This window comes from Peromyscus leucopus, chromosome 4, assembly GCF_004664715.2.
Source record: "Peromyscus leucopus breed LL Stock chromosome 4, UCI_PerLeu_2.1, whole genome shotgun sequence".
Classification (NCBI taxonomy): Eukaryota; Metazoa; Chordata; class Mammalia; order Rodentia; family Cricetidae; genus Peromyscus; species Peromyscus leucopus.
Window position 1 is genome coordinate 133,130,298 of NC_051066.1, and position 25,398 is coordinate 133,155,695.

At 50.6% G+C, this 25,398-nt stretch overlaps 1 protein-coding gene across 5 annotated transcripts in view; it reads left to right on the plus strand.

Moving 5' to 3' along the window:
• Dlgap4 (DLG associated protein 4) overlaps nt 1–25,398 on the plus strand; it is a 160,449-nt gene that overhangs the window by 110,490 nt on the left and 24,561 nt on the right. Inside the window, exon 1 of one of the 5 annotated variants that reach the window (XM_028855602.2) lies at nt 71–889. The exons of the other annotated variants lie outside the window; for them this stretch is intronic. Within the exon in view, the coding sequence (XP_028711435.1) occupies nt 859–889 (31 nt within the window). The 5' untranslated portion in view covers nt 71–858. Of the gene's footprint in view, nt 1–70; nt 890–25,398 lie in introns of those variants that run through there. 5 annotated transcript variants of the gene reach the window in all.

Below are 25,398 nucleotides of genomic sequence, written 5' to 3' on the forward strand. Positions count from 1 at the left end.
GCCCAGCGCCGCCCGGAGCAGCCGCGGCCCCGCGAGGAGACGGGCGCCGCCCCCGCCCGGCCCTGCCCTGCCCTGTCTTCCCGTCTGTCCGTCCGTCCGTCCGCCCGCGCTTCCGTCCTTGTGTCGGGCCGCCGGCCCTCCGGCCCGTGTCCCCGCTGCGCCCGCTTTGTCTCTCCCCAGCTCGCTGTCTCTTTGTCTCTGCCCTCGCGCTCTCGGCCCCTCCCTCGCTCCGGGATCTCGGGTCCCCTTTCCCAGCGCTCCTCTCCTCCTCTCTCACAGCCACGGGTTCTGGCACCCCCATTCTTCGGGACACCCCCCCCTAGATCTTTGGGGGCCTCACCTTCAGAACACGCTCCACTCCCCCAGGCCTCCCCTGAGCTTACCACACATCCTTTGGGGGGGTCCTCCTTGATTCCTGGGGGTTGCCTCCACCTACTCCATATTTCCCCAGGGGTTCCCTCTTCTCCGGAGCCTCCAGAGACCCTTCTGCATCCCTTAGTGGTTTCCTTGAACCCCAATATCTCCCCAGCTCCCTAACTTCAGAGCCACTCTGCCTTTCCAAAGCTGTCCGCTGTGGCTGTCACTGCCTCTCCTTGTTGTCCGAGCGCCCCACTTCTCTGGACCCGGCCCCCCGCCTCGCTCTCCCTGCCTCTCGTCCGTGCATCTGTGTCGGTGGCCTCACTGCTCCGTCTCCGGCGTTGGCCGCCTCCCTCCGAGCCTGCTCCTCTCCCGGGAGCGATCTTGCTCCCTTGCTTCTCTGCCCGACCCCCTGTCACCCCTTCTCTCTGCTCCTTGTCTCTCCCTCTCCCTTTTCTGTCTCTGCCGGGTCTCTGGGTCTCTGACCCCCATCCGGCCCTCATGGCTTTGTGTCTGGAGCTCTTGAAGCAATGTGAGTGGTGGGGTGTCCGGGTCGGGCCGGGCGGAGTCATCCCGCAGGCTGGCCGCGGCCGAGGCTCCATGGGGTTGGCGCTGGGGCAGGGGCTGGCGCTGGGGCAATGAGGCTTGGGGCCTCTAGACCAGGGAGACCAGGATGGTGGGGCCAGGCTGTCTGGCGAGGGGGGAAGAAGGGGGCCTTCCTGCTCCGAGGCTTCTGCTTTAGTTGCTTGAGTGTGTGGAGGGCGCCCTGGGCTGGGTATCCCTGCTGGCTTGGCCCTGCATGGCCTGGCACTTTGTGATTGCTTGTGGGCAGGCCTGGGCTATTTTGGAGCCTACCGCAGGATGTGATATCACTTGGGCGTTTATTTAGACCCAGCTGGGGGTGGGGGCTGCGTTCTTGCCAACTTGAGTAATGAAGTTTTGCAGGGAGGGGGTGTGGCCTCTTAGGCAGCTGGGCTGTAGGGTTGTGGTCAGAACTTTTGAGGCTGCCCTGAGTGGGCAGGTGAACAGAGGTCTGTGAAACTTGGTCTTGCTAGGACCAGGATGAATTGGAGAGGAATTGACCTTACTATGACCACCCTTGATTATTGTGTTGGATGTCTTAGACTCTGAATTCTTGGTTGTACCAGCTTCAGCGGGGGGTTGACTTTGGATGAGACCCTTGGACTCTGTAAGTCTCAGCTGTCCCATCTGTAAAAGGGGTCATGGGGGAGGCTCCAGGAGTTGTCATGAAGATCAAGTGAAGCATCTTTAGACGCACTTTGTAAATGCCACCCTGCCTTGAAACAGCCCCAGGGAGAGAAGCTTTCCTGCGAGGGTACAGAGCTGGTGCCCGCAGAGCAGGGAGAGGCCCCCGACTCAAGTCCACTCCTACCAGTCAAGAAGTGTACCCACCTTTCCAGAATCCCCAGTGCCGTTTTGCTCTTCCTCGGTCTGCAAAGAGAAGTGGGTGTGCCCAGAGAGGTGTCTGTGCTGGAGAAGACTCGGGTCTTCTGTGGGCCATCTGTTGTTTAAAGTTGAACCCTGCTTAGATGGTGACACCTGGAAGCAGAGCCAGCCAGTGTGTGGTTGTGAGCCACAGCTGCTTGTCTCTGTGGTGGACAAAGGTCCTAGTTGAAGGGTTCCATTGAGAGCCGGGGTCTCCTGTCAAGGGCCCTAGGATGTTCTAGAATCTCGGAACAGGGAGTGAGACCAGATAGCGTAGTCCCTGGTTCTTACAGATAAGATGAGGTCAAGAAGAGTCAGGATGCATGGCGGCTTGAACCCCTGTGTCCTGTTCATGGCCCTGCCTCTGAAGTCACTGCCTTGCTGGTGTCACCAGTGGTATCTGACAGTGTAGGCAACCTTGGGGAACAACAGTCTGTACCACAGAGGGGACAGTAAGGCACAAGTATAATAACAATTTCTAACACCCATGGATCTTTTTCTATGTGCCTTGTACTAGGCACAATCCATGGGTTGCCTGCATTTGGGAGGTAAAAGGGCTTGATACCTGGCCCAGAAGTGAAGAAGATTCCAATCTGCACATCTCAGGGATGACCCTCCCTAATTAAATTGGAATAACAAGTCTTGTCCTAAGATTAATTCTAAAATGATAGAATCCTTTAAAAAAAAGGTGGGGGGGCGGGGTTGCAAGGCAGAATGCCAAGGTTCTGTTCTCAGTTCTGGTGCTAAACTGCTGCGTGACTTCAGACAGTTGGTCTCCTGGTGGTTCTCTGCTCTTCCCTCTGAAGAATGGGGGAGTTGTTTGGATCAATCTCTTGGGTCTTTGCAGATGACATTTGAGATTCTCAGGCCACCTGTGCATCTCTGTGCCCTACCATTTACAAGTATCCCTGATCACAGAGTAAGGAAGGAGAGTGTGCTGAGTGCTGCCAGCTGCGTACTAATGACAGCTGTGGGCTTTTATGGGAGAGGGCTGTGTGGGTTGGCAAGGCTTCCGGGAAGGGGTAGTATTTGAGCTTAGTCAGCATACCGGACAGATCAGCCTCTTACACAGGTGATGTAGAGTGGAAATAATGTGGGAAATAAAATTAAAGCCATTCATACCTGGTTCTAATCACTCTCATCCCATGCCTCCGCTGTCTTGGGCAAGTTACTTTCCTTGACCTCTAGTTTCCTCATCGAACTCTGAAAAATCACTTACAGAATTGGGGTGAGAATTAAATGAAATTACACATATATAAGTAAAGGCCTGTACACAGTAGGCACTCAATAAACGTGAGCTTCTTCCCTCATAATACCTGGATCCGATTTTTCCTTATGGGAACAAGACATCCCCAACCTGTCCCCTCACCCTTGTGGTTGGGGAAAGTACCTCAGACGTTCAGTCGTGAGCAGTAGTAATGGGAGTGTTCTCTCCTCTCCGGGGCCTTGTGAGGCATTCAGTAATGCACCAGCTCTTTCCTGACCATTGCGCCTCACAACAGTCAGAAGCCAGTGACCTTTTCCCTGTTTCACCAGTGAAGAGCAGGGGCCCACAGAGGGATGTGGACCCACTCTGGGTCTCACAGCATGGCACTCTCTGAGCAGTCTTGGGCCTCCTGACTTTGTCAGACCAAAGCATTGCTTCGGAGTTGACTGCTTGTGCCCGGTAGCCTGTCACTTAGCTGCCTGTTGTGACACCTGTTGTGCTAGGGCTTGTCTGACATTTCTCCAGTCTCTGAGCTCATCTCACATTTAAAGGCTTGATGAGGTGGGGCGGGGACTTGAGTCATCGCCTCCCCTGACTTTTCATCTTGAGCAGCAACCAGACCTTCCCCAGGGCCACTGTCTGATGGAGCTGCCACATGCCTTCAGATTTTCCTCCCAGAAGCTCAGTGGACTTGGGAAAGGATCTCCCTGTCTCTGGGCAGAGGTTGCTGGGGTGGCTCTGAATGCAGGTCTTCACTCCCCAGGGCTCCATACCAAGAAGCTACTGCCTGGCTAAGCCTTACTTGTGCCTTACTGTCCCCTCTGTGATACAGACTGTTGTTCCCCAAGGTTGCCTACACTGTCAGATACCACTGGTCCACGAAGTCCCACCTGGCCCCAGTTGTCAGCTCAGTTCTAGGTTCATATACTTGCCTAAATTGTGACTTAAGCAGGTCACTTCATCTGTGGTTCAGCCTCCGCATATATAAAATTCTGATTCTTCATCTTTATAGATGTCAGTTTCCTAAGCTCTGTCCCCAGAGATCCTCATTTGCCAGGTCTAGGACAGGAGTGAATCCTGTGAAGGAGTCTGAAGCTGAGAGCCTGTTGGCTGCACAATGGGAAAAGCTGAACTGGGAGTAGCCAGTGCTTAGTGATGGTCTACTCGGGCCTGTTGTCTGGCCCTGGACCTATCAGTATTCTGTGCCTTGGTTTTCTTTCTGCCAGAGTAGGATGGAAATACCTGCCTTGTTAGTGGTCCCTTAAGAAGTGATGGTTACTGCTATCAGCCTTGTTTTGGGTAGGCCTGGTTATTTGTGGCAGCATGTCACCTTTTCCAGCTGAGCCTTCCTGGCAGCAGGCACTATCGGGGCAGGCCAGGCTAATGACTGTGGAATGGAACACCTGAGCAACAATGAAATCCAGTCATCAGCAGCAATTTAATGAGGTCGATGAGAGGTGTTCAGTGTGAAGGCTGCTCAAGTTCCCGGGTTTCCCAGTGCTGGCTGGGGCTGTGTTTCCTGACTCAACCTGGGCTGGATTCTGCTGCTTTCCTCTCCTACCCAATTCTGGAAGAGCCAAGGCTTCTTTAAAGACAATAAAACTGAATTTTAGAGCTAAAAGATGGTTGTTTCTTATTACTTAGTAAGGGAGCAAGCTTGGGGAGTAAGAAGGACTAGGATCCCCAAACAAGGCCGATGGAGAGCCAGGTTAGAGCGCTCTCCTAGTCTCCCCCAGGCCCCTTTGAGCCCTGCAGTGGCTGGCCTAGTCTGAGGATGGGTGAAGTGCTCCCAAGTAGTTGGACCTGGATTAGCTGGGAGCTGACTTGGTGTTGGGGAACCCTCCCTGACCAAGGGCCTGACCTCTCAGCCTGGGCTGGCTTGCTGGGAGTGAAAGGAGAAGAACAGACAGACTAGTCCTCTGCTCCTGGGAACTCAGGGTCTGATGAGAGACAAGGCCTACAATTATGAGAGACTGTGTGACAGTCTGTAATTAAGTGGCTGCTGAGGAAAGAAAGGCATTGTCTGAGAAGGAAGAAGTGAATGTGAGCCAGAGGAATAAGAGCCCTTTGAGGGGGTTGAATTGGCAGAGGCAAAGGGTGGGGCTGGCATTCTAGAGAATGACTTGCTAGAGGGCGGGGTTGGAAGTTAAGTATTCGTTTGGAGAGCTGAATATGCTTGCTGGTTTTGCTGATGCCCCAAGGCTCTGATTGGGAAGTTTAAGGGGCCAGGGAATTGTAAGCAGCATTGAACATCAGTAGAGTAGCAGAGGCTTTGGGGAGTCCTGGAAGATAGAAAGCCAGGATACCGGGAGAGCACGACTGTAGGGCTCTTTCAAGATGGTGATTCAGGCTGACTGAATAGGAATGAATAAAAATGATGACAGGGAAGAGACCGGAGGGTGAGGTTAGGGTGGGGCCCATGGGAAGAGAAGATGGAATAAAGGCTGTGTTCCCCTCAGGAGGGCCCCGTAGGTATTCCAGATCCTGGGAAGGATGTGTGCTTCTGGTTTGGAGAAGGAAGTGGCGCTCTGAGCACACTCCTTGTGCACCTGCTTTGGAACAGGCTCTGCGCCAGGACCTCCATAAGCAACCTCGTGAGTCTGTACAGCAAGCCAGAGGCAGGTGGACTTATCAAATCCCGTTTTACAGATAAGGGAAATGTGGCTCTAACTCAAGGCTGGCAGGCTTCAGGCCTTGGCTCTTCGCACAGTTCAGCCCTGCTGCTTAGAAAGGAAATCTCTGCTGTCAGGGCCAAGAAGAGATCCTGAGCTTCTTGCCCCTTGGACAAGGGGCATGTAGACACATAATTTAAATTTCACAGCTCAGTTTTGTGAAAGATTAGCTTGCTCTACATAGCAAGTTCCAGGCCAGCCAGAGTGAAACCTTTTGTTAGCAAAAGAAAAAGGGAAAGCATTTTCACAAAACTGCTTTCCGAAGATCCTTAAGGACAGTTGGGTGCCGGCTTAGAATTTCTATAAGATTAGAAAGATCAAAGGCACTAGGGATCCTTACACCCTTTAGAAGCCTCCAGAGCTGTGCTGAATGTGTGTTCCTCTTCTGGGCCATTGGAACTCCCAGCCAGAGGAGTCAGTCCCTCACAAGATAGGAGGAGACTTGTTACAGGGCACACAACACAAAAGAACCAGACATCAGAGCCAGGGTCCAGATTCCTAGACAGCATCAATGTTGGTTTCTGGTGTGTAGTCAGAAAGTGGATGACCTGGCCAGGATCTTCCAGCTGGTCGTTCTCCTCTGATGTCAGCATTCCCACCCACCTCCCACCCAGCGTTGAACTTGGTCATGAGGCAAAACAACCACCATGCAGTGACATCCCTCTAACCCTTCCTTCGTCACCAGTAAACACCTTAGCATCCCTGTGCCAATCTAATTACACAGATATACCGGCTGTGTGCCGGAATGACTGCAGCCATACTTTTCATACCAAAATCTTAACAGAGGTTACTCAACAGAGGAATTTTCATGCTTCTTTGGAGCAGAGGCAGCCTGACAAATGTTACTTGGACGGTGGCCTAGAGTGACCTGTGCTGTCCCTTTCAGTTGTAAATACACTAGATTGCCACTTGTCAGGTGCAGTCAAAGACACTTTCAGTCTGTTTTGTGTGTGTCCTCCTCTTTTCTTTGCAGCACATTGGTTCTGGATCTTTAGTATTTTTGTAGCCTGCTTTGCTTTGTGAAACTTTTATCCTTGTCACCTCAGTAGACCCTTATATGACTCTAGAAAGCCTTTGCAGTTATATCTGTTTAGTCCAGAAGAGGAAACTGAGGCTCAGTCATAGAAAGTGATTTGACCAAGGTGCTTGTGTGAGCTGCTCGTTTATTCAGCAAGTTTTTATCCAGTGTTACTGTGTGTCTGGCAGTGAGCCAGCCTGGGGAATACACAGGCAGAGCTCCCTTGGAGACTTCAATTCTAGAGTGCAGCAGCATCAGAGTATAGTAGGACCCACCGCAGAGCTGCTGCCCTGGACTCTTTCACTGCAGACCCCTCTGACTTGGACCCAGGAATCCAGAGTTGCAGCCTGTGAACCTAGCCTGGAAGCTAGGTAAAGGTAAAGCTAGTCACAGTGCAAGTTTCTGCAAACTGATCTTAAAAAAAAAAAAGCAAAAAATGATAGGTTTTCAGTAATGCCTAAATTATTAATGGGAAGGTGAGGAAGGGTATATCCACAGAGGGCCATCTGCTAGGTTTCATTAGAGGGAAGTCACCCAAGGACTGACTGCTCTGCCCAAGTTGCTGGTCTCTTTTCTTCAACCTCCAAATATTTGATTACAGTATGCACAGGTGTGGAGCCCTGTGGCCATGTGCAGAGCCAGGGACCCTCCCTGCCTCCTTAATATTAAATGAGATGGGATAAAGGCTGGTCCTAGGGGGCCAAGTCAGGAAACACTATGGCCCACCCACTCAATTCCCATGAGTAGAAACCAGACCTGGGAGAAAAGGGACTTGTTACAAACACATGGTGAGTGAGACAGCCTTCTGCTCTCCAGCTAGCCCAACTTCATCTCCCCAGTCCCTCCTGGTAGGAACCCTCTTCTTGCTCCACAAGTTTAGCATTCACAGCCCTCTTCAGAACCGTCTATGCCTCAAGGCCAAGATTGTTCTTGAAGTCTGCCTTGATACACACACTCTCCTACCATCACCTCATCACACCCCAGAGTCTGTGACAACTAGGCTGCCTGAGGATATGTATACTCAGAGATCACTTCAAGATCTAGCTGCCTGAGGGCTGGAAAGATGACTCAGGGTAAGAGTGCTTCCTGCTTCCAGAGGACTCAAATTCGGTTCCCAGCACCTACAGATATTTGGTTCTCATTACTGTCTCTAACTCCAGTTCCTGGGAACTAGACACTCTTCGGGCTTCTGTGGGCACGGGCGCACGCACACGCACGCACAGAAGGAAGAAGAAAATCTTTAAAAAAAAAACCCTAGGTTCCTGGGCCCTGCTGTCTGGAAGAGTGATGGCTGAAATCTGCAGGGAGGTGCCTCTGTAAATTTTTCTCAAATTTGTAAAATGTGGGTCTATATATTTTTTAAATGTGTGTGTGTGTGTGTGTGTGTGTGTGTGTGTGTGTATACACACATATACATATACATACATACAATGCATATATGCACAATTATACATGTATATGGCTTTAAAATTCAAACTTTCTAAGCACATGTATTCAGTGAAAACACTGTCTCTAGCCTAGATGCATAATCACTATGCCTGGACTTGCTGTTTCCCTCCAGAATCCTCTGTGTACATGCACACACTCAGTCACTCCGACACCAACAGCTGTGTCACATGCATGCCTTTGTATTACATCATCTCTTGTTGCTCTGTACCTTGCCTTTTTCACATGGGTATGTCTTGTGTAGCTTTCTCTGTGGGCACACACAGGTCCGTGGCCTCCTGTTTCTAGTAATTGTGTGACTATGGTAGACCACCACTTGTTCACCAGGTCATCTGCTCAGGGATGTTTAACCTGTCTGAGTTGCTGCTGGAAGCAGCAAGTTCTTTCCTAAGTAACTGCATGCAATTGTAACAACAGAAGCTTTTCTTACAAGCCAAATAGCTGTTTCTGGGAGTCTATACACTTCATTTTTTTTTTTTTTCAGATATTTCCAAATTGGAAAAAAAAACACACATTTTTGCCTTTTTTAAATTTTTGGCAGATAAGAAGCTCAAGCTAGCCCTTGAACTCTTAATCCCTCTCAAGTAATCAGATTATAAGCATGCATCAATACACCTGGCTAGAAATGTTCACATTTGTAAAGTACCCCACTCAGATTCACATTCACATACTCTTGCTGTGGTGGTGCACACCTTTGATCCTAGCACTCAGGAAGCAGAGGCAAGTGGATCTCTGGAGGCCAGCCTGGTCTATGTATTGGGTTCCAGGCCAGAGAGAATTACATAGTGAGACCTTGTTGCAAAAACAAACAAAACAAACCAAACAAACAAAAAACAACTCCACTCTTCTAGCTCAGCCTACAGTTTTTCATTAGAGCAAGGCCCAAAGCGGGAAAGAAGTTGGCCAGTGCCACTCAGCTGTCCTCTGCCTTTCACTGTATCATGTGGAAGGAAGGAAACAATGAAGGAAATGGGGGTGGGGGAGCGCATAGGCATGAAACCCGGACTGAGTGAGTGAACTCTGTTAGAGGGACCTTGGTGCCTGTTTGTCATGTGGGCCCAGGAAGAAGCCTCCCCCTGCTCACTAGAAATCTTCCTGTGAGTCTCCGTGTGCTGTATTTGCTTGGCAGTGTCAGGGCCAATAAGCTCCTTCAGATAGCTCCCCTTGCCGGCTTGGTCACTACCTCTGCCCGCCTCCCTCTCTGAGTGTCTGGTTTCCTCATCTACATGGTGGGGAGACCTGTAGTTAGCTTTTCTCGTGCTCCCTGGGCTGCCAGGAAGGTCTGGCAAACCCACCCACCAGTAGGGGATGTGGTAAAAGAGCTGGGAGTGCAGCAGTCCCAGCCAGAAATGTCGTGTGGCATTGGGGCCAATGCCTGCAGTCCAGCAGCTCCAAGGCAGCCCTTGGTGGTGGGTGTCTTGGTTCTGTGCCCCAGGGCCAGGGTTACACTGAGCTTCCTGAATTTGTTCTGCCTGGGTTGCTGGGATCTCCACAGTACATGTGGAACAAAAGAGCTCAGGTGACAGAGAGGTAGTCAGGGAGACCACAAAGCTGTCTTTGTGCCACCTCTAGGTGGGCCCCCAGACAGGTCATCTCTGCGGCTCCTTTTTAACCCCCCAGTGGCTACAGGACGAGGAAGGAGAGGTTCCTCCCACATTCAGTTGGTAGGAAAACGGCTGGAGAAGCTTGTATGAACCCTTACCAGTCAGAAGTTGGGGTTCATCTGTCCCAGGCCTCAGCGCTGCCTGTCTTTTTAGTTTTACTTTGGGTTTAAAAACCAAAGTGAAAGGAAACAGCAAAGCAGGAAGCGGCCGCTTTAAACCCTGCCCAGCTGTGAGAGCATGGGGACCTGTGCAGGGACCTGTGCAGAGCAGGCCTCACTATCCCTGCTGGGTCCTACCCGTGTTCCGGAGGTCTGGCTCGTGGGTGGGGCCCAGTGGGGAGAGGCGCCAGGCTCTAGACAGCCGTGGCGCCCTGGCTAGGCAGCCTGGGAGTGTGCCAGTAGGACGGGTTCCCTGGTGAAGTCAGCTCACCCGGGTGTGGTCCCAGCATCAGGCCCCCCAGCTGGAAAGCTACTGCCTTTTAAACACCCTGTCTTCCGGGACAGGGCTGAACAGAACTGGGCTGGGATGGCCTGGGAAAGAAACCAGGGCCTCAGAATTCAGCTTTCACAGAGCTGTTCACTCTCCCTAAAGGTAAGAGCAGGCACTGGCCTCTGCCTCTGCCTTAAAGCAGTTTCTTCTCAGTATCCAGCTTGCCTGAGAGCCCTTGGGAATTCAGCCCATCCATCTCCAGATACAAGGCTTCTCACCTCTTTAAGTCTCAGGTGGGTAGGTGGCTTCAGGCTAGATCTTCCCGGCTCAGAAGCCTCCAGGGTCTCCCATTTGTTTCTCTGCGGGGGTGGGAGGTGTGTGTGTGTGTGGGGGGGTCCTCCCAGCTCCTTTCTTCAGTGGTATGGATTTGAGTTCCTGTATCTTAACACTCACGTTTCTGGGTTGAATTGGTATCCACTCCCTGAGGATACTTGCTGAGCATAGGTATCAGCCCTCTGCTGAAGGGTTACATTGATAATCCACATCACCATGCTACACCCCTGTAACAGAAAGGTAGCATGGTGACCAGCCCATGCACCCAGCTTCAGGCAGACCTGTCATTCAGAGCTGTTGGGTTCTTTGTTTACAAATGGCTCCTATCACTTGATTAGTCTTACCCTGAATACAAGAGAGGAGTATAAGGAGGCCCAAGGCTTGGTGCAGAGGCCATACTGATACCTGGGGAAAAGATTTAAAATACCCAGACTTCGTGCCCATCCTGGAGAGGTATCAGCAGACTGGTGAGCTATTAGGAGAGTAGCCATTAGCTGCCTTTTTACTAGTAGAGGGCTCTGGTTGGGGACTGAAGGATTCAAGGACTCAAGGAGAAGGGCTTTAGTTCCCTCAAGCTGGTAGGCTCCAATAAATAGAATTTTTGAAGGAGGCAAGGGCAGGCATTCCAGAGGTCAGGATCCCCTCAACTAGATTGATCTGCCCTGGGCAAGTATCTGTCCAGCACTGAGAGCTGGGCCTTGTCTCTGCAGAGTGCTCATCTGGGCAGTTTTCTTCTGTGAGCTGTGACGGACGGACGGTCGGACGGAGAGCCTGTTGTGCATGGGTTGGAAGCAGATTGAATAGTTCCAGACTCTCCTGGAACTTTCTGCCTTCCCAGGCTTCCCACGCTTCATGACGTGGCCGTTGCTCAGTACAGGGGTGTGGTCAACAGTCAGGAGGTGTCTGCTACCTGAGCCAAGTCAGGAGGGATAAGGGGCGGGGCTCGCATGACAGCACCCAGTAGAAGCAGGACTGAACTCCAGCCTACTTAACCCAGCAGCTTCCTCAGAGAGGGCTGGCTAGTCAGCCAGCTGCTCCCCCTCAGCCTCACCTCCACTCTGCTTTCCAGACAGTCATGCACTGAGTCCCAGAGGTGAGCAAAAAAGGCAGGGAGGACATAGAGAACCAAGCTGACTTCCATCCAGCTCGGGGACTCTGTCCAAGCAGGTAACAGATAGACAAGATACCGTGATTGTGTTAAGAGGTTGAAAGAGACAGGGCAGGTACTGAGAGGGACCTGTTTGGGAAGCTCAGAGCACATCACTGAGGGTAAGGAGGATGGGGAACAGCCCCACCAAGACCCTGAGGGGAGTGCTTGCTAATTTTTAGGAACCAAAAGAAGGGCTGGGCACATGTAGATGGGTGAGTAAACCTGGTTAGCTCTGAGATGAGCAGCTTTGTGCTCCCTGTGAGAGCCCAGGGTCCTGGTGTGTTCCTAGTGTGATAAAGACAGAGCAACAGATTGTCTTCAGATGAGTGTCAGAGCTTCCATGTATGGAGGTGCATGCCTATGATCCCAGCACTGCAGAGGCACCAGAACCAAGGGGCTCACTCAAGTTCAGGGCCATCCTGGTTTACATAGCAAGTCCTAGGCCAGTCACAGTTACACACTGAGACTCTGCCTTAAAAAAAACTGCAAATCCACCTACTGTTTTTCCTAAGTCATTGACATTTCAATATTCCCATATTATTGATGACTTTCTTTAATGCACTACACACTTTGTAGTGCCCTGTTGCTGCGGGAGGCAGGTGCTGCTTTTAATGGTGAAGGAGTAGAGGTAAAGTGACTCCCACAATCACACAGCTCAGTCAGGAGTTGAAGCCCTGGTTCTCGGCTCTTGCTGTCTAACACACTGCTCTTGATTAAGAAAGCCAAAACAGAATGTTTCTGCTTCTTTTTTTGGCAAAGTTGCCATCCCCAAAGGAACTTTTTTGTTTTGTTTTTGTTTTTTCCAAGACGGGGTTTCTCTGTGTAGGAATTCTGGGGGCTGACAAGATGGCATGAGATAAGGGTACTGTCAAGCCTGATGACCTGAGTTTGATCCCTGGGACCCACATAAAAGTGGAAGAGGGCTAACTCCACAGAGTTGTTTTCTGACCTCCCCTTGCCTGCTCACACACAAATAAATGCTTTTTTAAAAAAAGCAATTATGTTACAGCAGTAGGATTAGAATAATATTTTGTTTCATATAAGTGGATCTGTGGTATATTCTGTTTCGTTTTTGAAGTTTTGTTTTAGTCTTGTACATTCCTTGCTGTCTAGCTGCTTCCTAGGGTTCTGTGATACTAATAGATATTACTGCCCTGTCCACCTCCGAGCTTCATATTTTATTTGAATTCATTTGCTATTTCCTAAATTTCAGGAAAGAAAGGCAGATTACAAACCAGCACCTCTTTATAAATGCATCTTACTTGGGTTAGCGATGGGTGTGAGCACACTCCCACATCAGCCCAGCACGAGGGGCCTGAGGCCTTGGTGCACTGTAAGACCTCAATCTCAAAAACCAACAAACAGATGAAGAAAGACAAGTAACAAGGCAAATTAGAGGACCAGGCCTAGAGTTTTAAATCTGTATTTTCTGTGACTTTTGTATGTGGGGTGAGAAGAGTCAAAGCCATTTGGTAACTGCAGAGCGGGGCCCATGGTGGGAGCTGCTACCCCAGTGTTCTGTCCTCAGAATTTATGAAACTGACTGCTTTGTGCACACAGCCCAGTGGCATTAAGTGAATTTTCATTGTTCCACACTTCTCCCATCTGTCTCCAGAGCACCTCATCATCCAAACTGAAACTACATGTGGACCACTCCCTGCTGCCCTAGCCATCTGTGTCTGATTTGACCAGTCTGGGTGCCTCATCCAGGATCCCATTTTAAGATGGAGATATTTGAAAAGTAGGGGTACAAGGGGCCTGTGAATAATTAGCTCCCGTGGTGGTGACTACATCTCCTTGCACCCTGCAGAGCTGTTTATATGTGGCTGGGTTCCAACAGGACTGGTAAAGGACTGCTACTCCCTGGAGAGTGCCCTCACCAGAGTCTGTGGGAAGCCTGATACACACACACCCTCATGGAAGCAGAATCATGGGATGCCCCCCACCCCGACATAATTCTTCAGTTGCTTGCAGTAGGCTCTGAGCCATGTCTGTCCCTCTGTCTTGGATCAAGGCTTCCTTTGAGAAGGGACAGTACTTCCAGAATAAGTAAGACAAGATAGTAGACTTACTTCCCTTTTCATCCTTAAGAATCTAGCTCGGGCCGGGCGGTGGTGGCGCACGCCTTTAATCCCAGCACTCGGGAGGCAGAGGCAGGCGGATCTCTGTGAGTTCGAGGCCAGCCTGGTCTCCAAAGCGAGTTCCAGGAAAGGCGCAAAGCTACACAGAGAAACCCTGTCTCGAAAAACCAAAAAAAAAAAAAAAAAAGAATCTAGCTCGGCCAGGCGGTGGTGGCACACGCCTTTAATCCCAGCACTCGGGAGGCAGAGGCAGGCGGATCTTTGTGAGTTTGAGGCCAGCCTGGTCTACAGAGTGAGATCCAGGAAAGGTGCAAAGCTACATAGAGAAACCCTGTCTCGGAAAACCAAAAAAAAAAAAAAAAAAAAAAAAAAAAAGAATCTAGCTCGATGTCCAGATGTGTCCCATGCAGAGTAATCCAGGCTCCTGATTTCAGCCTTGTGGAAGTGGTGGAGATTAAGAAGTAGAATGACTTGCCCAAAGTCTCATACCATGTAACTCCAGACTTGGCTGAAACTCAGCTGTGCCTGCTCTGTGAATTGTCCCTCTCCAGTATTTTTTTGTTGGCCAATCTTTTGAAAATCTGGACTGGGGAGCAAGGAGCTGTTTTTCTATCTTGCTGGCTGTGAGACATTGCTGTAGAAGCTCCTGGGTTGGTCCTACCGATGGGAGGATATGGGGCAGGGTAAAGGTTCTGGTAGGAGATTAGTGACGATGACTCTGTGTCATGGGAATGGCATCCTACATTGTGTCCACAGTGATCCTCTTCCCAGGGACAGCAGATCCTGATTCTTGGCAGTTGTTCTTCATATTGGACCCAATACGGGCAGCTCAGTGTCAGCCTTCCCACTGAGCAGGGATACAGCTTTAGAGTCCTTCTCAACACATGAAAAACCAGTACCCCAGACGGGACATGTGCAGTGGGACCTGTGTCACCCCCAACTTGGGCATTTTCCTGTTTTTCTAGATAGGTGTTAGCCCTAGGAGGGGAAGGGACTATTCAAGAGGCAAATGATGTCACAGGTCTCTTTGTGAGAGAAGAGTCTAGCAGGACAACCCAAAGCCTAGGACCGTGTTGGCAGAGCACCTCCTAGAAGGGTAGAAGCTGTTCAGGTACCATCTGCCTTCTTGAGGTGCCCTGGGGTGCGGCTTGGGTTGTGAAGCACTCTGCCATCATCCCGCTGTTGTTGGAAGGGAGGACAGACTTACCTATTCTAGACCCTGTGGGACTGTGCCACTCTTGCTGACAGCAGCTGGTATTTTTGCTGTTTGAGATGCCATGAAGCTGGGTTTTGACAAACACCACAGGGCTTGTACTTAGCAGATAGAACATGACTTGCTGTGTGATGCTGAACAAGTTCCTCAACCTCTCTGAGCCTTGATTTTTCCTTAGAAGCATAAGGGAAGATGGTATAAACATCTTGAGGGCCTCACACTGTGACCTTTGAAAGCAATCTTCCCAAATGTCACCATGCTGTAATTTCAGAGGTGCTGGGAAGGTAGCTCAGGCAGGAAAGGCTATGGGAGCTTGAGGGAGGGACATAGAGATGACACTTATTCCTGTACCTCTGTCTTCTGCCCACCATGGCACCACTCTGATTCTGCTACCTGTGTTTCCAGGCCTGGGATGGAGCCATAGGAATGCAAACCACAGGTCTCCATCTACAAGAAGCTCAGGGTCTGAAGGCACAGGCGATAAATAAACAGGCCAGCAAATCCAGAATGGCATCAAAGGCCCATGTTCACCCAGGAGTGGAGCCTGGGTGGAACCTGGGGGAGACTGCAAGATGACTGAGGGAGGAACACCAGTGCTCGCCATACTAGGAGGGTGTTGCGGGCAGGGACAGTCCAGGGACCTGAGGTGCGATTATTATGACTTGACAAACATAGTGTGCTAGGAAAAGGTGGAGGGATGCCAGAGGACAGTGCCAGCAATGCAGCATGTGGGCACATGGGCAGGGGATTGAACCCTCAGCCTGGCCCCTCGGAGAATGTGACCCTTCACCTCTGCCCAAGGCCAGATCTTCCTGGCCTCTGGCCAGTAGAGCTTCTGGAGGGCCTGGGATTGAAAGGCGGCTCTGTGGGCCCCTGAAACCATTATAGTAACAGTTCCTTGGTTGTCATTTGATCCTCCAGGGGAGGGAGGTGAGGCCAGGGAGCCCAGGGCCACAGTGCATGGTGCCTCTTCTGACGCAGTATAGTGGGATCATATCTCACTGGGGTGGGGGAACTGCTGTCTCTTGACAGGCTTCCATGCTGGGAAGTTTAAGGAGGACCTCACACTGACCTTTTGGCACCAGAAAGAGACATGCCGGCAGAGCTTGTTCCTGCCCTCCGCAGCTCCTCTCTCAAACTCTGCTGTGTCCTTGGACCTCCAGGGCCACATCAGAGATGGAGTCCCTCCTAAGTGTCAGCAGGACTCTTCATGTTGGGATTATAGGTGTGAGCACTACCCCCAGATACTATGGTTTTTTAAATGTTTGTGTGTATCTGTGTACACACACAAATAACTTCCAGGAATCAGTTCTCTCCTTCCACAATCTGGATTTCAGGGACTGAACTCAAGTTACCAGTCTTGGAAGTAAACACTTTTACCTGCTGAGCCACCTTGCTGATCTAACTGTGAACTTTTAAGAACCAGAACCTACTTCCTGCTCCCTGCTGTCACCCACAGGGTGATTGTATGTGTCCCCCTCAGCAAGCACTTCCTGGATGGGTGAATGGAAACTTCTCCCTGTGTGGATTGCCCATTGCCAGGCTCCAGTCCCTTGACCATGTCCCTTGCTCAAGAAATGCTCTATCATCTGAATATTGCCCAAAGTCAGGGTGCCAGCCTTCCCTGAATGAGGCCTTCCTCTGGCAGGGAGGCCTGAGCCATGTCTGTGGTCAGCCAGAGTCACTAAGGTATTTTCCACACATGCTGTTTTCTTGTGTAACTGTGGCACTTGGGATTCCGAGCCCAGCCTCAGTGCGAGCTCTGAGGAGGCCCTCTCTTCTTGCGCCTCCATCCCAGGCCTGTCTGAGTGTGTCTGCTGACCTGAGCTGAACTCCTGGTTTTCCCGGTTCAGTCCTGCATTCCTTTCATCCCCTTCTCAGCTGCCCAGGGTTCTTGGCTTCTGCTTCTGTTACCCGATACGCCACCTGTCACTCCAGGCACAGTGAATGAGCCTGTTAACACCGCCTTTCTATTCTGGGATGTATTTGGTCATTCAGAATAATTCAGAGAGCCCAGCAATCGAGGTGTACAGGGTCTGTCAGTACCTGGCTTTGCACACTGGATTCAGAGCCTGTGACAGTGTATGAAAAGCCTGAATTTTTGTGACCTGCCGCTAAGGTTTGACATCAGTACTCCACATGTGAGGGAGTTTTTGAAACTCTTTCAAGTAGTACTTTGATAGGCAGGAATTTTGGGAAATTAGCAACAAGATTGGCATGCTATCAGCCAGTATTTGAAAAGCCAGGGCTTATTTTCTGTTACCTCGCTCCAAATCTACCAGGCCAGCAGACTGCACATGTAGAAGGTTGGTGCTGGGCTGGCGCGCTGGCGTCTTGAACCTGTCTTCTTACCAGCACCTCTAGCTCGTGGTTATACTCTGGTGCACAGTAGGAAAATGTGGTTAATTTCCACAGCTTGGAAACTGGACCTCTTGTGTTAGGACAGTGAGAGGAGGTTTCAGCACAGGGTGAGCAAGGGGTTAATGTTGCCCCTTCACTTTGCTCGTTGAACACAGTGGTGGAAATGAATCTCAGGAGACAACTGACTTGGAGGTGGGGGTCTCTGGGCAGGGGGTGGAGTTAGTGAGGATGACTAGGCCAAGGGTAGAGTAGGAGAAAGAAGGAAAGCTCAGGTTGGTGGTGGGAGAGAAGCAGGGCTTGCTCTGTGAGGTGAGCTTTTGTCCGAGAAGGCCGAAGTTGTGCTGGTGGGGGAAGGGTGGAAATCCCCAGGCTTCTGGAGGTGGCAGGATCACTTCTCTTGGAGAGCAAGGCTAATATGAGGGAGGAGAGGAGTCGGACTCACGTGAACTCATTCCACTCGAGATGCCTTGGACCTCCCTGTGGAGCTGCCAAGCGCACTGGGGCTGTAGAGACAGTAAGTAGTAGGGTGTGCCGTAAAATTCTCTGACTGCAGCCCAGCTCCGAGGGACTTCTCAAGGGACTCTGTGGACATGAAGGAGGTCCCATTATGCAGGCAGCCCTGGGAAGTTGAGAACCGTGCTGAGAGAAGGCTACTCTTTTCTCTCTTGGCCTCTCTCCCAGCTCCTCTTCACCACCTAAAATTTTGCCAAGCTCTGCTCTGCTCAGTGTCTGTCCTGCTGTACCTTGGCCCATCCTGCCCTGCTCCTTGCCAGTGGGTCTGGCCATCCACCCAAACTTTGTGTCTTCCAGAAGGGCCCTGGTCTGTTTCCCAGGAGATAGGCACACCCTGTTTTGTTCAGAAAGCTGGTTTCAGGAGAGGTAGTGGTTCACCCCATGAATACTGGAAAACACCCCATGTCATTACCTTGGCCCCTCCCCAGACCCCTTCTGTGGATGGTCAGAGCTGTGGCCTCTTTATGACCGACCCCTCACAGAGTGCTGCAGGATGTAGGGAGTGGTACTCCCGGCCCGTGCTTTCTGTGTATGCCCCTCTGTGAAGCGGGGCAGAAACAACTGCCTCACGTCTGGATTTGAGGATCCAGTCAGCTACCATATAGTTCTTATTGATCATGGTAAATTATGTTCCCAGGGTCATCGAATACCAAACCCTGGCTTCTGTAGGAAACACAGGGTCACACTAAGCCTCTGGTCACAATTTCTCCCAATCAGTACACAATCTTACTTCATGTGTGTTTCCACTAAAAGACTCATTATTTAGTATAAAATTGGTGTGTTAATGTTGAACTCATGGCCAAGAGCTGTATGACTCTAGCCTGAATTGTGGGGTGTTTACCCACCAACCCCACAGCTCCCCAGAGTTTTCTTGAGTGTGAGCAGTAGGAAATATTAGATAGAAGGATTTATTGCGGAGAATCTTGCAGAGATAAACAGATAGAAAATAAAGGATAGCCTCGAGAGGGCCTGGAACCTATTCCAATGGCCCCGACCGTCTCTGCCCCAGGGTTTTTATAGAGATGCCAAGGGGTGGAGCAAAAGACCTCCTCCCCCAGCACAGCCAAGTGCAGACCATCTCAGACACCTGCACTCAGGTCTGTGGTCCTAATCATCCTCTATGCGGACCTGCTGGGTAAAGCCACAAGGAAACCGAAAATGGGCTCCCACACTGAATAAAGTGTATCTAACGTTTCTTCCGTGAAGTATTTCTTGTCAATGGACACTGAGTACCCCTTCTGCAGTATGCTTGGGATCCATTAAACAGGCCTCCAGCAAACCAGGAAAAGTACAGCAGTAAACAGTGTGAAAAGGACACTTGCTGACTGGATGAGAGCCAACATGAGAAAGAGTGTCACCTCTGTCTGTTGGGAGTGTGTGCTTCAGATACACATGTCAGAATGACCATAAAAGCCCCAGGGTTTGTGGTTACAGTTAAAGCCATGAACACGAGGGTCAGCTGATCCCTGGAGCTCTTGGTAAGGTGTAGCTTGAGTTTTCCTGCCTTGCCCACAGTCAGGACAAATCTCTCTCACCCGCCAGCCCCACAGCCGCTCAGACCCAACCAAGTAAACACAGAAACTTATATTGCTTTCAAACTGTATGGCCGTGGCAGGCTTCTTGTTAACTATTCTTATATCTTAAATTAATCCATTTCCATAATCTATATCTTGCCACTTGGCTGGTGGCTTACCAGCACCTTCACATGCTTCTTGTCATGGCGGCAGCTGCAGTGTCTCTGGTCATGGCGGCGGCTGCAGCCTCTCTGGTCATTGCGGCTGCTGCAGCAGCGTCTCTTTCTGCCTTTGTCCTTTTATTTCTCCTCTCTGCTAGTCCCGCCTATCTTTCCTGCCTAGCCACGGCCGATCAGGTTTTATTTATTAACCAATCAGAACAACTTGACATACAGACCATCCCCCAGCACAGCCAAGTGCAGACCATCTCAAACACCTGCACTCAGGCCCATGGTCCTAATCATCCTCTATACGGACCTGCTGGGTAACGCCACAAGGAACCCAAAAAGGGCTCCCACAGGACATACAAATCATCCCACAGCAGTAAGGCCTGGCCTCCGTTCCCCTTACCGTCATTACCGATGGGACTGCTGTGTAGCTTCTGAGCAGTGTGCCAAGGCCAGGGCCAGCTCCTTGAGCTTTGTTGCTGTTACTTGTGTGACACCTTTGTAACCTGTTGGTTTCTGTGGACACTGGAGCCCAAAGCAGGTGCAGATACTGGAATCCCTGGGAGGGTAGGTTGCACCTTTTTTTTTTTTTTTTAATGTGCATTGGTGTTTCACCTGATTGTATGTCCGTGGGAGGGTGTCAGGTCCCCCTGGAACTGGAGTTACAGACAGTTGTGAGCTGCCATGTGGGTGCTGGGAATTGAACCTGTGTCCTCTGAAAGCACTTAACCACTGAGCCATCTCTCCAGCCCCATGGACCTTTGAGATTGAAAGGTCTCATAGTGCCACCAGTTGGATTCTTCCAGGGACCAGGATGGAAGGAGGACAGGAAGTGTAGAACAGGAGGCTAAAGTCCACAGAGCAGCAGTGTGTGGATGATGGAGGTGAGGGTAGCTGAAGATGGAGAGAAGAGAAGGGTGGAAAAGCCGTTGGGAGCACTCCACTGTGGAGCAGCCCTTGGGCATCCTGTGGGTGAAGAGCATCTCATGAGGTGCCTCTGCCCTTCCCCGGTGTACAGTGGGTGTCAGCTTGGGACTAGGGAAAGCACTGGCATGAAAGGGGTTGCCCGTCCAGTGTTGTCGTCTTGAGACACCGCAAGGGAGGTGGTGCTGCGACCCAGCAGCCGTCCGCAGGACAGTGGCTCTGAGAGGGCAGCCTGTCCCTGACGCTGGCTTTGCTGCACAGAATGCTTCCCTGCTTCCCCACTTCCGAGGTGGGGACAGGAAGGGGAGAGAAACCTGGGATCAAATGGTGGCATCTCTGAGCAGTTTCTGCCATAACACACAAAGGCGTGTCCTGTTCTAGCTTAGGGTTGGCAGCTTCTTATTGAGTGGGAGAGGGAGTGAGATCTTCAGGCCTAGCAGCACCACTAGAGGGAATAAGGGAACTTGTGTCTGAGGCCACCCCATCTGCTCATGTGGAGCCTGGAGCTGGGCGGGCCTCCTATGACTCTGTAAGGTCGGTCCCTGTTTCCCTCCTGCATGTGACTACTGACATCCATTCCTGAAGGTATCTAGGGCCTTTCTCCTCTATCCCCACTGTGCCCCAAGGGCCAGCAGCCTGAGGACAGCAATGGCCTTGGGATCACCCAGCCCAGCTCGCAAGCAAAGCACTTGTAGAAACTAGCTTCTTAGGGGCTGCTGTGGCCTCCAGATCCCTTAGGAGATGGAGTCCCAGCCACCCTGATTGTCTGATGCTGTCTAGCTAACACAGACACTCTAGCTTTAAATAGCAGAATGTAGAAACATTCATCTGACCTGACAATGGGTAAAATCTTTTTTAATGTTTTGCTTTTTGATACAGTCTCATTGTAATCCCAGCTGATCTTGAACTTGCTGTGTAGTGGAGGCTAGCTTTGAACTCCTGATCCTTTTGCCTCTACCTCCCACGTGGTAAGTCATAGGCAGGCACCACTAAGCTGTGCCTACCAGATGAAATCTTGAAGCAAAAGGCAGAAATGAAATACACTGGTCACCTACTTCAAAGAAATGAGGATTTGTGTGCTGAAGGGCAAGGATGTAGCATCACTACATTGAGACTGTTGCAAATTGGCTTCTGCCTTGGCATGAGGGACCTGCATGGCTAAGTGGTAGGTGGGCAAGCATGTGCTTGGGAGGTATAGACGAGTCATCATGCTGTGGCTTAGCACTCTTCACTCAAGATCTTTGAAATTAAGTACAGGGATCCGCAGACAGTTATACTGAAAGCATGCTCACACCCAGACTCCTCAGGGAAAGCCAGAACTTTCCATTAATGAACCAAGAGTTAGTTGGTAGACATTTAAGCTGTGTTATAAACCCTGGTACCTACAACATCTCTGAGGGCAGGGAGGCAGCAATCAGTCCTGAGAAAGCAGAGCTATGCTGTTCAGTTCTACCATCTTGGGTCTCTAGGCCATTTGCCTCCCTCTGAAGTTGATTTGGCAGATGGTGTCTTTGCGGCCTCTAAGCTAGGTACTGGATACCAACACACAAGCACCATGATTAATAGCAAGCACAACCCTACCCCTGAGTGCTCCAGTGGATGGAGGGGAGGATACAGGGTGGAGATGCTGATAGGACAGGAAGTGCAAGGATGGAGAAAGGGTCTGTCTGGAATAGGGATTTGTGAAGACACTTGAACACACGGTATGTTTGGAGGAGGCACACTGACAGTGGGAGGAGTGGAAGCCCACAGAAAGGTTAATGGGGACCAGAAAAGAGCCCTGCACCTGTGGATGCCAGAGCCTGGTATCAGCTGTCTTCCTTTATTGCCTTATTCCTTTATTCCTTTATCCACATTATTGAAATAAAAAGTTGTTTCTCACTGAAACCAGGACTTACCAATTCAGCTAGACTGACTGGCCAACAATCCCCTGGGATCCACCTGTCTGCCCCCACCCACCCCCCCAGTGCTGGGGTTACATGGGAATACCCGCGTGCTCAGCTTTTATGTGGGTTTTGGGGTTCCAAATTCAGGTCCTTGTGCTTGCAGAGCAAACCCTATACTCACTGAGCCACCTCCCCACCGTTAAATTTTACTTTATTCTTTAGGGGTTTTTTTTGGTTTGTTTTTTTTTTTTTTTTTTTGGTTTTGGTTTTTTCCGATACGGGGTTTCTCTGTGTAACATCCCTGGCTGCCCTGGAACTCTTTGTACCAGGCTGTCCTCAAACTTCCAGGCCTGTCCCCACCTCCCTAGTGATTAAAGAAATGTGCTGCCATGCCTGACTAATTTTAATATATATTATTTAATATATATATTATATAAATATATTATATATATATATATTTCGCTTGTGGTGTGTGTGTGTGTGTGTACATGTGTGCAGGTGTGGAGACTGGAGGAGGAAATCAGGTGTTCTGTTGTGTGTGTGTGTGTGTGTGTGTGTGTGTGTACACGTGTGCAGGTGTGGAGACTGGAGGAGGAAATCAGGTGTTCTGTTTTTCTCCTCATTTCTGTGAAGCAGGGGCATACTGGACTGAGCTCCCTTGTTTTTGTTTTTGTTTTCAATTTTTTATTACATTTATTTGGCATGTGTGTGCATGCACTGCAGTGTGCACGTGGAAGTCAGGACAACTGTGGGAGTTAGTTCTCTCTTACATGTGGGTTCCTGGGATCGAACTCTTAGCTATTGGCTTTGGCTGTAAGCACCTTTACCCACTGAGTCACACTGTCGGTCTGGGTAAGCAGGAGGCCATGACCCCTTCCATCCTTCTGTCTCCCCTACCCCTAGCACTGAGGGTACAGGAGCGTACAGCCACACCCAGCTTTTATGGGGTCTTCGTGCTTACACAGCAAGTACTGTTACCCACAAAGAAAGGGTGTCACTCTGAGCCCTGACTGGCCTGGAATTCACTGGGTTGGCCAGGCCTACATAGAACTTGGAGCATCCCTGAACTCAAACAGGCTTTAGGATTACGGTACAGGCACGCACCTAACCTGCACCAATCATTTTTGGCAGTTGTAGGTTTGGGTAGCCGTAATGAGGTTCGTTTTCTCATCCAACAGTTGTTTATTGACAGCCTTCAGTCCTTGAGTCATTGTCCTGAGCCTGTGCCAAAACGGAGTCCCACTGCCGCCTCCGGCCTCTCACACGTGACAAGTGAATCCTTAAAGGTGGGACTGTAGGTGGATGCAGGTCCCTAGGTGACAGAAGAGGAGATGACACTTGAGCACACTGAGGTGGGAGAGGTGGCCTGAATGAGGTGCTGGCAAGAGCCAAACTCAGGCCCTAGCCTGTGTTCACACGAGGGAAATGAGAGCACTTCTGTGTGAGGTCAGGGCCCAGCAGAGGTATGCCTTCCCCTAGGGAGCCCCAGGTCCCCTCTGCTAATCTTAGCCCTTATTCAGCTGTGGCCTATATCCCAGAGACAGAGAATCCAAGGTAAGTTCACTTTTCCTGTGCCTGTCTGTCCAGCCCTCACTGCCTTTGGTCCAGCCTCACACATTCATTCTTCCAATGCCAGCATTCAGGCCTCTGTGTTCTGCAGCCAAACCCTGGCCCTTGAAAGCCTTGAGAGAGAGGCTAGAACTCCGACTTCTGTCTAGACCCCTGGCTGTGGTAGAACCCTTGTCTCCTGGGAGACAGCACATTTTTTCAACTACCATACATACTGACTCAGCCAGTATCTGCCCCACCACACAGATGAGGACAAGGATCCTGTCTAATTCTGAGTTGCTCCCTCCCCTTAAGAGGTGGGTTCTTTCTTGAGTATTTTGAACAAGTTAGTGCTGCCTTCAGTGAACTGATCTTGGGCATAAACCCCACCACTACCACCACCACTGAAATCTGCTTCCTCTGGGACGTTTCAGCCAGGCATTCCCATTCCTGAAACCTTAGTAAGTCAGCCCTGATGCAGGGCTCTGGCGGCATTGGTTTTAATAATTGCCCTGTATGTTCATCTTGTTATGGAGTCCTCCCTCTCCCCATGCTGGTCACAGACCTAGTAGCTGGGGACTTAGAGATCTGGCCTCGTTCCCTCCTTCCTAGATGTCGGTAGACCATTCCGTGCTGGGCCATGCAGAGCCTGGCTTCCGTGACGTAGCCTGTGTTGTGTCGTCATTCCTTTCTGTGAGGTGACTGTTTCACAACTGGTGAACGACAGAGTGGGATTTGAACTTGGGCTTGTCTGGTTCATGCTGCTTCCTGGCTTCAAGACCTTTACCAGAATAGGATAACTTCAGACAAGCAGGAGAAGGGCTCTTGCCCTCAGTCACAGTGGCGCGTCTATCCCAGAGTGAGAGTGGAATGGGGATGCTTTGAGCTTGCCAAGGGCCGTGTGACGATGGTGTGCTCTTGCCAGTTGGAAACACTGAATAGATGAGGACACTGGAAAGCCCAGAAAGCAAACTCCTGCCCCTAAGGCCAGGTCTCTGCCTTCCATCTAGATCCTTCCTACCCTAGCAGTAGGATCTGGGCTTGAGTATGCCTATGCCTCTGTGCCCAACTGAGGGGTCCCAAGGCCTGGGAAATGGTGAGGTAGGTTGTGCAGTCTAGTAGATGTGGTTGCCAATGAGCACTGCTAACTCGGGGCATATTCTCTAGCATTCTGAGCTGTATGTACCCATCTGTAAAGTGGGTATGATAGATACCCCCACCTTACAGAGCCACAAAGTTAAGCACAGCAACAGGAATGACCCAACTTTAGTCTGTCAGCTTGTGTAGTAGGGCCTGCCCCTCCTCATGCATTGGGGAGGGCAGAGGAAGGTTATATATATATTATATATTATACATATTATATGTTATATTATGACCTGAGCCCTCCTCTCATCTCTCCTATGGTCTTCTAGCCCAGGGGTGTAGCTGTCCCCACATCCTCAGTGCTCTCCCCTTAATTTAGTGACAAAGACTGTAGGTGAGTGTATGTGAGGAAGTCCTGTTTCCTCCAGAGGCCTGAGCACAACTGG